Source organism: Mirounga leonina, unplaced genomic scaffold (assembly GCF_011800145.1).
Source record: "Mirounga leonina isolate KUSES-001 unplaced genomic scaffold, KU_Mleo_1.0 Mir_125, whole genome shotgun sequence".
Classification (NCBI taxonomy): Eukaryota; Metazoa; Chordata; class Mammalia; order Carnivora; family Phocidae; genus Mirounga; species Mirounga leonina.
This window is the reverse complement of record NW_023270305.1, coordinates 67,451,855-67,464,523: the sequence shown is the minus strand read 5'-3', so window position 1 is coordinate 67,464,523 and position 12,669 is coordinate 67,451,855. Positions and strand designations below refer to the sequence as shown.

The following is a 12,669-nucleotide window of genomic DNA, read 5'->3' as shown; positions in this document are numbered from 1 at the left end:
ACTTGCTCAGACCTTTTATGATTACTTATTGATTGCTCATTGTATGTAAACTAAGAATAGAGATAGAAAACAAAATAAAAATTATCCATGAGGACACAAGCTGCAATAACCAACATTTAACACTCCAATGGATATCTGCCCAGGCTTTTTCTTTTCTTTTTTTTTTTTTTTAAAGATTTTATTTATTTATTTGAGACAGAGAGAATGAGAGACAGAGAGCATGAGAGGGAGGAGGGTCAGAGGGAGAAGCAGACTCCCTGCCGAGCAGGGAGCCCGATGCAGGACTCGATCCCAGGACTCCAGGATCATGACCTGAGCCGAAGGCAGTCGCTTAACCAACTGAGCCACCCAGGTGCCCTGCCCAGGCTTTTTCTTCCTGTTTATATAGCTATGTGCGTATGTGTATATATATATATATATATATATATATATATATATATATATATATATATATATATATATATATATATAAACAGTATTTTTTTTATATACATATACTTTTATATATATAACTTATTTTTATCACTTATTTTATCACTTATTAATATGTCTTAAATATCTTTCCATGTCAATAAAAATTTACACCATTTTAATTTTTTTCCAAGTTTTTATTTAAATTCCAGCTAGTTAGCATACAGTGCAATATTAGTTTCAGGAGTAGAATTTAGTGATTCAACACTTCCATACAAGGCTCAGTGCTCATCACAAGTGCCCTCCTTAACTCCTTAATCCCACATCGCAGCCATTACAGGGACTGAGAGCCTCTCAAGGCCAGGGACTGGATTCTCCTTACCACCATGTGCCCAATACCTGACCCCGTGTCAGACGCACAGCCCAGAAGATGCTAATGTGTACTGTGTAGGAGAACACAACGTGGGAACCCCCACCAGCCAGCCTTAGTCCCACTGGATCGTCTTTCCCCTCATCTGCACTGGTGACCAGTGCCCTCCACTCCTGCCAAGAATCTCAGCCAAGCCTACGGGCTCTGAAGCCAGAGTGTGTGGGTTCAAATCCCTCCTCCTCCACTTACTAGTGCAATCCTGGGTTAGTCACCTAACACATCTGTACCTCAGTGTCCTCATTTGTGAAATGGGAGTAAGAATAGGACCTATTTCATCACAGGGTATGGGGGGGATTAGTTGGTTCATATTGACACAGCACCAGAAACAGGAGTGAGCACTTTGTAAGCTCTCAGAAACAGCCAGCTGTGACTATTACCATGATTATTACCTCAAATGGAGAGAAGTGAGGCTTTCAGTCAATCTTGGAAGGCTTGGCTTCTTGTAATTATATCTCTTTTGACTCTTCAAAAGAGCTCTGCTCTTTTGAGTTCCTCTCTTTCTCTCCCCAGAGACCTGGAGCTTATGTGTCTGAAAGCTATTAAGCAGACCTGTGCTGCCTCCATTACTCAAGGCAGAGCGCCTGGCCCCCATTACTCTCCTGCATCTGATGGAGTTCTTGGCTTCTCTTAAGCACTTGTCTCAGGGATTAAAAGACAGTCTTTGTTTCCCCATCTTTGTACAATTGGGAATCTGACCATTGGCTCCAAGATCACCTTTATAATTTTCCCAAGGACCCCAGAACCCCTATTCATGCTAATACAGTGTTGGTGGCCTACGGTGATGTCTAGAGCTTCTGAGGTGGGCACACAGACTTCCAGGGACATGGACACATTGTCTCCCATCAGAAGAAAATGACATGTGCTCTGAGTTGTACATGTAGGCTTGGGAATGGCCTGTACAGAACTATTCACATTCTCAGAGTCCTTTGTGATCCATAGTATGCTTTTTAGCAGGGTCTTCTCTGGAGTTAAGGAAACTCTGTGGAGCTCTAGCAAGTCATGTCCTTGACAACATGTGAAAGAAGTGAAGTCTGTCTCCGGTACTCCCATCTGTGCATTCACGCCCCGCTTAGTGATTCATTCAATGGATGTTCCTTGAGTACAAGGTGCCAGGCATGTCTGGTGCTGGGAGAGTGAAACGTCCAACATGGAACCTGAGCCATAGAGTTCGTAGTCAACCACGTATATGGTCAACAAACGATCATGTAAGACAGTGCATTCCCTGCTATGATGAGGAAAGCAAAGGGAGCCATAGGGATACACTGCAGGGGCATCAGGCCCAGACTGAGATGAGTAGGAAAGGCCTCCTGAAGGAAGGGATGTCTGAACTGGAATTTGGAGGATGAGTAGGAGTTAGGCAGCCAAAGGAGTGGGCACAATATATCGAAAGGCCAGAAAACAGAAGAGAGCAAGGACTGATGAAGGGTATGAAGGATGTTGAGTGTTTCAGGATCGTAGCATTACCAAGGCAAGAGTGATGAGAGAAAAAGCTAGGGAGGCAGGCAGGGACCAGATCCTAATGGGTATCTTGAGCCATGGTAAGGATTAACACTGTATTATTCCCTATCCTCAAGTGCTTGTCCCACATCCAATTCCTCCTGATTCCCTGTTGCTATGTCTGCTGATAAGGCTTAATACTCATGGGGGAGGTGAGGACAGGGTGCATTTCATTTTAGAAGGGACCTCAGAAGAGAAACAAAAATTATGTCTAAGAGAATGAAGCTATCATGGCATAATGGCCGTCAGTGGGAAGGACATTTTGGAAGCGAGGAATCCTGCCTAACTCCTCCTTAAGCATCAATGCGTATGTAGCTGCCTGCTTCTGAAACTCAGGGAACGCATTCTTTTGTTTTTCTTTTTTCTTTTTTTTTAAGATTTTATTTATTTATTTGACAGAGAGAGATACAGCAAGAGAAGGAACACAAGCAGGGGGAGTGGGAGAGGGAGAAGCAGGCCTCCCGCTGAGCAGGGAGCCCGATGCGGGGCTCGATCCCAGGACCCTGGAATCATGACCTGAGCCGAAGGCAGACGCTTAACGACTGAGCCACCCAGGCGCCCCATTCTTTTGTTTTTCATAAGAATCATGTAAACCAGTTTTTGCTCCATAAGGACACAGAAGCCATAATCTCGTGCATTGTGTCGAGAGAGAAGCCCACGAGCATGTAGGAGCAGTTAAAACAGATTTAGGTGAGGTGACATGTATGAAAGAGCCTAGCCCAAAGTGGACATTAAAGAAATATTTGCTAAAATAAATAAATAAATAAATATTTGCTGGACTTGCCGATACCATTTCAACTAACTATCCTCAGATGCTCACCCTTTCTGAGTGTCAGGCCCAATATGCAGTGAGTGGTGCAGAGAAGTACGTGGTCCGGCTCAGGAGTTCAGCATCTCCACTGTTGATGCTCACAGCTGTAAATGCACATGGCGGCACACGGTGATATTGAAGCCTGACAAATGGATAGCTGAGACAAGTAGAACTTTCGGACCTCTCTTCTGGCGAGGTTCCTGGAGGAGACAGGACTTGAGTAGAGCCAGAAGGAGAGTATTTACCTGGGAAGAGAAGACAGGAATCAGGGATGAGTGGGAGGGACATGTTTGGCTAAGAATTGAGAGGAATAGGGGTGGAATGGACGTGGGGATGTGCATCAACAAAGGCATGCACAGAAAAAGCAATCCCACCAACTAGGTACTGCAGTCAGCTGGACTGGGGAGATTGAACCCTGGCGTCACCTCTTATAAGCTGGGTGAACCTGGATAAGTTACTTACCTGAGTCTCCGTTTTCCTCATCTTTAAACTCGGACTAGTGGAAACCCAGCTAACATGAGAAGCAATATGGTGTAGACCGTTTGCTGCTGAGGTTAAGAGCAAGGGTTTAGGGGTCAGACAGAACTTGCTTCACGTCACACTCAGCAAGCTACGGCTGGTATGGATTTGGGTAAATTAACCTCTCCAAGGTCAGTAAGGGAGATTGTTGTGGTAGTACCGTGTCACAGATCTGTCCAGACGAACAAACGAGATAACACAGGTTAAGGACACAATGCTTGGTGCTTCCAGCATGATTGGGTGCTATTTACTAGGTAATATGGTGAGAGGAATACATCTGCAGAAGGAGAGGAATGTGAAATCAGTGCAGGGCAACTTCACCAATCGCCCTCCAGGCTGGAGGGTGTAAGCCTAGAGAGACTTCCTTCCCTCCCGGTTACCAGTGGCCAGAAGCGCCTTAAGCAAACCACATGATCTACCTGGAACTGAAGCAACATGGGAGCTTCTGCCAAGTGCCCCTAGGGCCTGCCAAAAGCAGACATTTCCATGACTGCCAGAACAACAAGGCCCCCAGATTGACATCTGAGTGCTACTACCATCTGTGTTTCAAAGGACAGGAGGAAAATGCTCTAATTAATTAGCTGGAAAGAGGCTGAATGGAAGTGTGTACGCCTGGGTGTGGCCGGCAGTGTTGAGTAAAAGGAGTAGAGAAAGAGCAGGTCACATCAAGATTCATTAAGCTTTATTGACCTGGATGGTGATGAGAAGTCAATATTGGCTACTAGTGGAAAGTTTTACTGGGGATCAAAATCCAAAGTGCAGAAGAGTTGTTTGATGTTTTCCTTCCCAGGACAGCCCATTGGTGTGTAGGCTTGGCTATAATTTTCTTTTGCCTCTTGAGGTAAAGATTATAACAAGTAAATTTGAAAGGAGAAATGTATTTCCACCCCCCCAACCCCGGCGGTAGGGAAGGAGGAGTTACATCAGGTCTGACTAAGTTAGAGGGGGCCTGTCGCACAGGAAATGGAACATAGGTGCCAGCCTCTGCCTCCCCCCACCCCACTCTGCTCTGAAGTGTCCCCATTCCGGTGGCCTTTATGTCCCTCACTGCCATTTCGACCTCCTACCGGAGAAGGATCTCTTTGGACATATTTGTTTAGGTTTGTTTGTTTTTACCCTGAATTGTTGAGTGCCTTCTACTGAGCTCATGTTACACCCAGTTTTCACACTCTGCTGGGGAAGGCAGACACATGCAGGTAACATATACTACCGGTGATCATTGTTTCAGTGGTGGAATGAGCACGGTGCATTGGTGCTTAGAGGCGAGGCCAGAATGAACATTCCCAAGTGCAGTCTGATGCCCACTGCCTCTCTCTGTCCTGCGTCCATCACTGGAGGGCACAGCAAGGGTCAACATGGAGAGGGTACCCCCTCCAGATGGGTCTGGGGGTACTGGTACTCCCATGCTCAGCAACATAGCCTGGGTTAAATGGTTCAATCAGTAACCCAGAAATCATGGCTGCTTGCCTGCTGTGGGCACACCTGTGTGCTGGATGTTTTAGTGTAGGGAGCAGGGTGGGTAAAGAAGGCATGTGGGGGCTGCCCTCAAGGGGTTCATAGCCTAACTGGAGAGGTAAAAACTAAGCTAGCAAGCAGATGTGCTGGGAAAGGATTTTTTTTTGGTTCTCTCTTTCTCTCTTTTTTTTTGGAATGCCTACTAGGGTGGGATGCAGAGGGAGACAGACTCTTCTAGCATGACTGGGTACAGATGTACATGCTGTGCACTATACAATTTGAGGGAGAGCCATTCACATAGACAGTGAGTGACCCTACTGGAAGAGTCCTGGGTGATGCAGAAGGTCAAATAATTTTAGAGATCTCATGCCCGGAGGCAACCCACCGTGAAGTTCTCCTTCCCTAATCCCATTCTCCACTTGGCAGGCTCTAGTGCCCTCTAGAGCAGTGTTATTCAATAGAACTTTGTGTGATGATGGTGATGTTCTTTATCTGTGCTGGCCCATATGGAGGTCGCTAACCACATGTGCCAGCTGGACACTTGAAATGTTGCCAGTGTCGCTGGGGAACCGAACTTTAAATGTTATTTAATTTTTTTTTTTTTTTAAAGATTTTATTTATTTATTCATGAGAGACACAGAGAGAGAGGCAGAGGGAGAAGCAGGCTCCCAAGGAGCAGAGAGCCCGATGCGGGACCCGATCCCAGGACTCCGGGACCATGACCTGAGCCGAAGGCAGACGCCCAACCATCTGAGCCACCCAGGCGCCCTAAATGTTATTTAATTTTAATTAATAATTTAAGTAGCTACCTGTGGCTAGTGGCTAGTATTGGAGAGCACAGCTCTGGAGTGAAGGATAGGCAGGCTAACAAGAAGTAAAACCCCCGAGATGAGAGCAAAAGGATATAAAGTGGCTACGGGGCTTTTGAAGAGGAAGAAGACAAAGACAGTTTAAGGGTGAAGAAGTTTCTCTGCCAACCATGAGGGAGCAGACACTTAAACAGGGTCAAGAACACCAATGCAAAGAAATCAGTGGCCAGTCACACAGTATATGACTTGACTTATATGAAATGTCCAGAATGGGGAAACCCATAGGGTCAAAAAGCTGATTAGTGGAGAAATGAGGGAATGGAGAGTGGCCGCTTGATGGGTCCAGAGTTTCCCTCTGGGGCAATGAAATGTTTGGAACTAGACAGGGGTGGGAGTTGTATGACACTGGGAATATACGAGATGCCACTGAGTTGTACATCAATAATTTTATGTCGTGGGAATTTTACTTTAGTTGAAAGAGAACCCAAATCGCTGGCAGTGAGAGGGGAGCTGGTACTACTGACAAAACATATGAACAGGGGCTCCTGGGTGGCTCAGTCGGTTAAACGTCTGCCTTCGGCTCAGGTCATGGTCCCAGGGTCCTGGGATCGAGCCCCGCATCGGGCTCCCTGGTCAGCGGGGAGTCTGCTACTCCCTCTTCCGTTCCCCCTGCTGTGCACTCCATGCACTCTCTCTCTCTGTCAAATAAATAAAATCTTAAAAAAAAAAAAAAACCATATGAACACTCCCATGTCCCTAACTTGCCTTGTGATCTCTAAAGAGGTGGAATATAGGATATACACCCAAAATAAAGCACTTTTATACATGCTTCAGGATTCTGTGTGAATGTGTGTGTCACAGCTGACATGTCAGACCACTTGGAGTTTGGGCTGTGCCATCTGGGACAGAGATGTATGCTGGTGTGATCAAGGAGTATAGTTAGGAATGACCAAGGACTAGACTATTGGGGTGTGGGGAGAATGATATCAAGATAGCTTGGAAGGGTAAACCTCAGTCATTCATTCCCTCTGATTTGGTCAGTTGGGTTGTATTAGGCATTATAGATTTGAGAGCTTGAAAGGACCCAAAGTGATCATTAGGCCATCCTCTTCCCTTGGGTACTACCACCCTCCAAGTGAAAGTGACCAGATGGCCCAGACTGGCAATTACAGAAGTAGTAGTACCAGAAACGGCTCCCATTAATGAGGGCTTACTCTGCATGCATGGCACTGTGCTAAGCATATCACACGTATTATTCTGCTTATGGTTTATTCTCTCCACAACCCTATGAAGTATGCATCAGTTCTATTTCAGAGATGAGAAAGCAGGTCCAGAGCACTCATTCAAACCAGAAAGCATCAGAGCCAGAATTCAAACCTACAAATATCTGACCCCAAAGCCTGTTCTTGTTTTTTGGGTTTTTTTAAGATTTTATTTATTTGTTTGACACAGAGAGAGAGAGGGAACACAAGCAGGGGGAACAGCAGAGGGAGAGGGAGAAGCAGGCTCCCCGCTGAGCAGGGAGCCCGATGTGGGACTCGATCCCAGGACCCTGGGACCGTGACCTGAGCCGAAGGCTGTCGCTTAACGACTGAGCCACCCAGCCGCCCCAGAGCCTTCATTTATAAAACACATTTCACGTACATTATCCTATTTAATCCTCACATGAGATAACTGAGGGTCAGAGAATAGCTTGTCCAATATCACACAGATGGAAAATGATGAGTCCTCTGACTCCCAAGTCCCAGGTTACTTTCAGCACACCAGCACTGCCTCACATATATACAGGGAGACAAAACCACTGGCAGGTTGCACATTATCATTAAAGAAATAAATTGATTAAAACAATATTCATAGTATGACCCTCATCTGTTAGACAACGTATTTATACACGTAAATGCATACAAAGAATGCAGGAAGGATATGATATGTTGAAATAGATGGGGAGTTTATGGGACTTTTTTCTTTTCTGACTGGTCAATATGATCTAGAGTAGCACTGTCCTATGGAACTGTCTGCCATGATGGAAATGTTCTGTATCTGCCCTGCCCCAGTACAGTAGCCACTGGATACGTATCTAAGTGAGCACTTGCAATTTGTCTAGTCCTAACTGAGAAGTAAGTGTAAAATACATACTGAGTTTTTAAGGCTTAGTATGAAAAGAAGAATGTGAAATATCTCATTTAGTTTACTCCTTATCCTGATTGAATGTTGAAATGATTCTATCTTGGATACAGTGGGCTAAATAAAACATTATCAAAAGCAATCTCACTTGTTTCTTTTTACTTCTTTTAATGTCGCTGCTGGAAAATTCTACATTATATACGTGGCTTACAGTATGTGTCCATTGAGCAGCACTGGTCTAGAGTTCAAGAGCATGAAATTCACCATCAGGCCCACTTGAGTTCAACTCCCAGTCTTCACTTTTCTAAGTAGGTGACCTTGAACAAGTTACAGAACTCATCCCTTGTTCTTTTTTAGTTGTTAAACAGGAATGATGATTGTCCCTAGCTCAGAGAGTTATTGTTAGGATTAAATGAGTTGATGATGGAAAGCTTCTACGGCAGGGAGTGCCTGGCACCTGTTAAGTGCTTGATAAGAATTCGTCGTCATTCTTTTTTCTAAATTTCCTAAGGTGGATGTGAATTTCTTATATAATAAAGATTAAAAAGAAAAGTGAAATCATTACATTTTTAAGTAAAGCAATTATTTTTAACCCTGGTCAGAAGCTGAGTATTTATGTTGTTTTAAAGCCGTATAGTCGTGTTTGCTTTGTTTTATTGTGTGTGTGTGTGTGTGTGTGTGTACACAAACCTTGGACGCAAGTGGAGTTGGGGACCATCACAAGTGACCATTTATTAGGCAATCTCATTCTTGCCTTCTGACCCGGGTCCTCCCCCTCCATCAAAGGGAGGGGATAATTGCATCATGGTTCCCCCTGGCATGCACAACACACCAAGTGTTCGCCTATATTTAGCCAACATGAAGTCACTGAAACTCTATGCCCACTAGATGCAATTAGTGCTTTGTTATTTGTTGCTCACATGGCTTATATCCTGACTGCTCTGCATAGTCTGTGTCCTTAGATGAATTTAAAAGAACTGAAAACCTTTTGTGCTGAGAAAACTGCTTGGGGAGTAGGAACTGAAATCCCAAGTCACTGAATCCCCTGGAAGGGACCCTGAGGTGAATGCTTGAGGCCTCCTGCAAGCCAGCGAGACCTCAATTATCCTCCTCTTTGATGGCAGGGGAGGAGCAGGGTGAGCAGGCTGGAGAAGGAAGGGTTGGCTATATTCTACCCAACCGGTAGAAGCAGCACGTCTGGTCGGTGGCTCCCAGGAACGGTCCCAGCTCCACTTTCCTTCCTGCAATCAGAAATGGCACCTGGAATGCAAAAACACAGAGCAGCTCAGCAGGGCTGACTCTACAAGGGGACAAGGGCTGGGGGCTGCCCACAAGGCGTGGTTTCAGAGGTTCACCATGTTGGCTAGTGCCTCCATTTTACTCTTGGGGCCTCTTCCCTCTAGTTTAAGGCTCTGAAGTGCTGTGTGTGTGTGTGTTATTGGGAACATTAGCTTAGATGCCCAATTCTCAAATTTTTGTTTCTCAAAATTGTCCTCACTTTGGATGGCAAAGACTTACTCCTATCAGAGATCCAAGTTTTGTTTTATTTAACAAAATAACTTCCAGGGAGCAGGCAAAGAAATAAAGCAAACACTATCGAAAATATCACTAAAGTACATGAGGTATTCATAAAAGTGTTTTACAGGGTAAAGCAAGATATTCCTGAGGCCAAAGATTCTAGACAAAAATTTAGAGACCAGTTGACATGTTTATACCCTCAAACATTACCGTTCTCTTGTCCTCTATGTCTTATTTCATCACTCAGACTTTTATTCTAAAATAGATGATTTTATGATGAAAAATATTTAGAAGTTATTTTCAAAAGAATATGAAGCTTCATTTTCAAAAACATTTTTGAAACTTGTTTTTATATCGCAGATGATATTAAAAGTGAGAGGGGAAAAAAAGTGAATGAATATTTCAGAAAAGCATAAACAAACCCGATTTCGTTTATCAACTACAGAAACACAGATTTTAATGACTTTTAAATATTCATTCATTCCTTTAACAAATATTTACTGAGTACCCAGTGTGAATAACAGTAGTGTACATTGGTGTCCTCGCTTTGTCTGTCTTTCATTAAGTAATCATAATTGTTGTAATTTTACTAACAAATATGTTTCTGACATCATTCTTCTTTGCTTGCAATACAGATTTGCGAATGTTATTAAAAATTTATCCGGGGACAACATTAAAAAGAAAATGAAAGCAACCACATAAGCTCAACTCAGTGGCAGTTGGAAGTGGCCTTGTCTATGAGCAGAACATTGTTATATCCCAATGGACTGTGAGAAAGAGGTTACAGACCATGACCAGCACACCTTTTTTCTCTCTCACAAAAGAAGTATGCAAGTAAGTTCAGGGGAATTCTTTTTTTTTTTTTAAGATTTTATTTATTTATTCATGAGAGACAGAGAGAGAGAGAGAGAGGCAGAGGGAGAAGCAGGCTCCCAAGGAGCAGGGAGCCCGATGCGGGGCTCGATCCCAGGACCCCGGGATCATGACCTGAGCCGAAGGCAGACGTTTAACCATCTGAGCCACCCAGGCACCCAGTTCAGGGGAATTCATTTCAGGGGAAACATTGAGTCAACTCAGATTGATTAAAAAGTAAAGTATTTCAAACTTCAGCATTCTATTATTAGTAACAAGTTAATTTCCACATACCTCACACTTTAATGAGAATAGCTGTGTTGGATAGTAACCAGTCATCAACACCTCAGTGTGAATGAAGATCTGAGAGTAGATTCTCTGAGAGGGAGTGAGGTAGCTAGAAGGAGAGAACAGTGGGTACTTGGAGCAGGCAGGGGGCACCCTGGGAAGAAAATGTCTCTAACTTCCTAGTTTTCACAGGAACCCTGGTCTCCGGAATAACCTGCCTAGGTCCAAGTCCTACTTTCCCCCAAATCATAGCAACTGAGTTCTTTACAATGACAGTTCATATTTTACTTCTACTAATTGCTATGATTACCATTACTAATTACCATGATGGAAAAGAGAAGACTGCTTTTTCTGAGAGTTTTTATAGATTGACAGTCATTACAGTGATCATTTATGGTTAAGTGTTTAAATGCATTAAAGTGGATGCAGTAAGCCTGGAAATACATATTGTTGCTATGGTTTAAGATCTAAATAAAAATAATAAGTCCATTAGCACAACAGTTAAAATATGCCATAGTATAATTGACAATAGCTTTTACTACCAGAAGTATATAACAGATGATTTTTAAAAATTTCATAAAGAGCATGTTTTCAAATCTGTGTGCAAAAGATAGATTATTCAATAAATGGGGTACCTATTTGAAAAAAGAAAATAAAAATAAAATCTCTATCTCACTCTTTATATAAAATCCATTTAAAATGTCCAAAAATTTAAACATAAAATAAATGAATCCATTAAAATTCCAGAAGATAAACTGAGTGTGTATTTTTTTATAATCTTGGAGTGAGGAAGTTCTTTTCAAGCAGAAATTCTCAAAGAAAAGACTGTCAGTTGGGCTTTTTTTTTTTTTTTTAAGCTAAAATGTCTCCACAGCAAAAATTGAAATGTCTCCTTACTTCACAGAAACAAGGTTGAAATAATACTGGGGGGAAATGTGCGATAATAATGACAAAGGGATACGATAAAATATGCATAAAACACTTACAATGACCATAATAAATTTTATATATAGGAACAAACAATACTATAAAAAATGGGCAAAGACTGGAATAAGGAGTTCAAAGAAGAAGCATAACTGTCCCCAAACTGTTGAGACCGGTTAAGATGTGAAAGGGAGACACTCTCCAGACCACCAGCCCAAGCCCCCATTTTACAGGGGGAAACTGAGTCTCAGAAAAGTTCAGTGAGACACCTCATGGCAGCCAACCCATTAGTGCAGAATTAATTCAACTTTACCTTGAAAACGGTCTCTAGAGATCTTTAGGCAGCAAAAGTGAACAAAAGAAGATGAAGCTGCCACCCTCTGCATCCAGACCTCTGTGTGTTTGTGGCTTCCAGAAGAACATCAGGGAGAACATGGGAGAAGCAAAGGGAGATCCCAAGGCCCTGTTGGCCCTCTTGTCTGCAGAGTGAGAGGGACCCAGCTCATTTGGCTGGGCTGCTCTCGCAGTGGCTTTCAGAGGCTCACGTTGTGAGACACTGAGTTAAAAAGACATTCCAGGTCAGCCCCCATTTGTCTGGATGACAACCTCCAGCCCAGCTCTGCTAAAGGTCACTGCCTGCAGGGCAAGGCCTTGCCAACAATGGATGCAAAGACCAGACCTGCCATCCAGGATTGGACACTGATACAATATGAATGGAAACTAACAAGAGCGCGGAGAAAGCAAAATCTGTATAATCCTAGTTGTTTTCGCTGTTGCCTGGGGCAGGGGTTCCCTAAATCTGGCCTGCACACTGTGGCCATGGGAAATAATACTTGTAGGTAGTATACAGACACTTTTTTTTTTTTTAAAGATTTTATTTATTTATTTGAGACAGAGAGAATGAGAGAGAGCATGAGAGGGAAGAGGGTCAGAGGGAGAAGCAGACTCCCTGCCGAGCAGGAGCCCGATGCGGGACTCGATCCCGGGACTCCAGGATCATGACCTGAGCCGAAGGCAGTCGCTTAACCAAC

At 43.6% G+C, this 12,669-nt stretch overlaps 2 protein-coding genes across 3 annotated transcripts in view; one reads left to right on the top strand and one right to left on the bottom strand.

Annotated features, from left to right (window-relative positions):
- LOC118008187 overlaps positions 1–12,669 on the top strand; it is an 88,700-nt gene that overhangs the window by 52,292 nt on the left and 23,739 nt on the right. The window contains exon 1 of the mRNA XM_035001661.1: positions 10,159–10,408. Coding sequence (XP_034857552.1) covers positions 10,365–10,408 — 44 coding nt within the window. The 5' untranslated portion in view covers positions 10,159–10,364. Of the gene's footprint in view, positions 10,409–12,669 lie in introns of the transcript that reaches the window.
- LOC118008188 lies at positions 3,139–12,382 on the bottom strand. 2 transcript variants are annotated; one of them, XR_004678608.1, is made up of 4 exons: positions 11,952–12,382; positions 10,721–10,823; positions 9,237–9,316; positions 3,139–3,394 (listed from the first exon to the last, which is right to left on the bottom strand). XR_004678608.1 is itself a non-coding variant. In XM_035001662.1 (4 exons), exons 2-4 carry the CDS (start codon positions 10,763–10,765, stop codon positions 3,171–3,173), a joined length of 354 nt encoding a protein of 117 aa, XP_034857553.1. In that variant the 5' UTR covers positions 10,766–10,823; positions 11,952–12,382; the 3' UTR covers positions 3,139–3,170. The 2 variants fall into 2 exon arrangements, 1 of the variants encoding a protein (XP_034857553.1); XM_035001662.1 differs by having other exon boundaries at positions 9,232–9,316.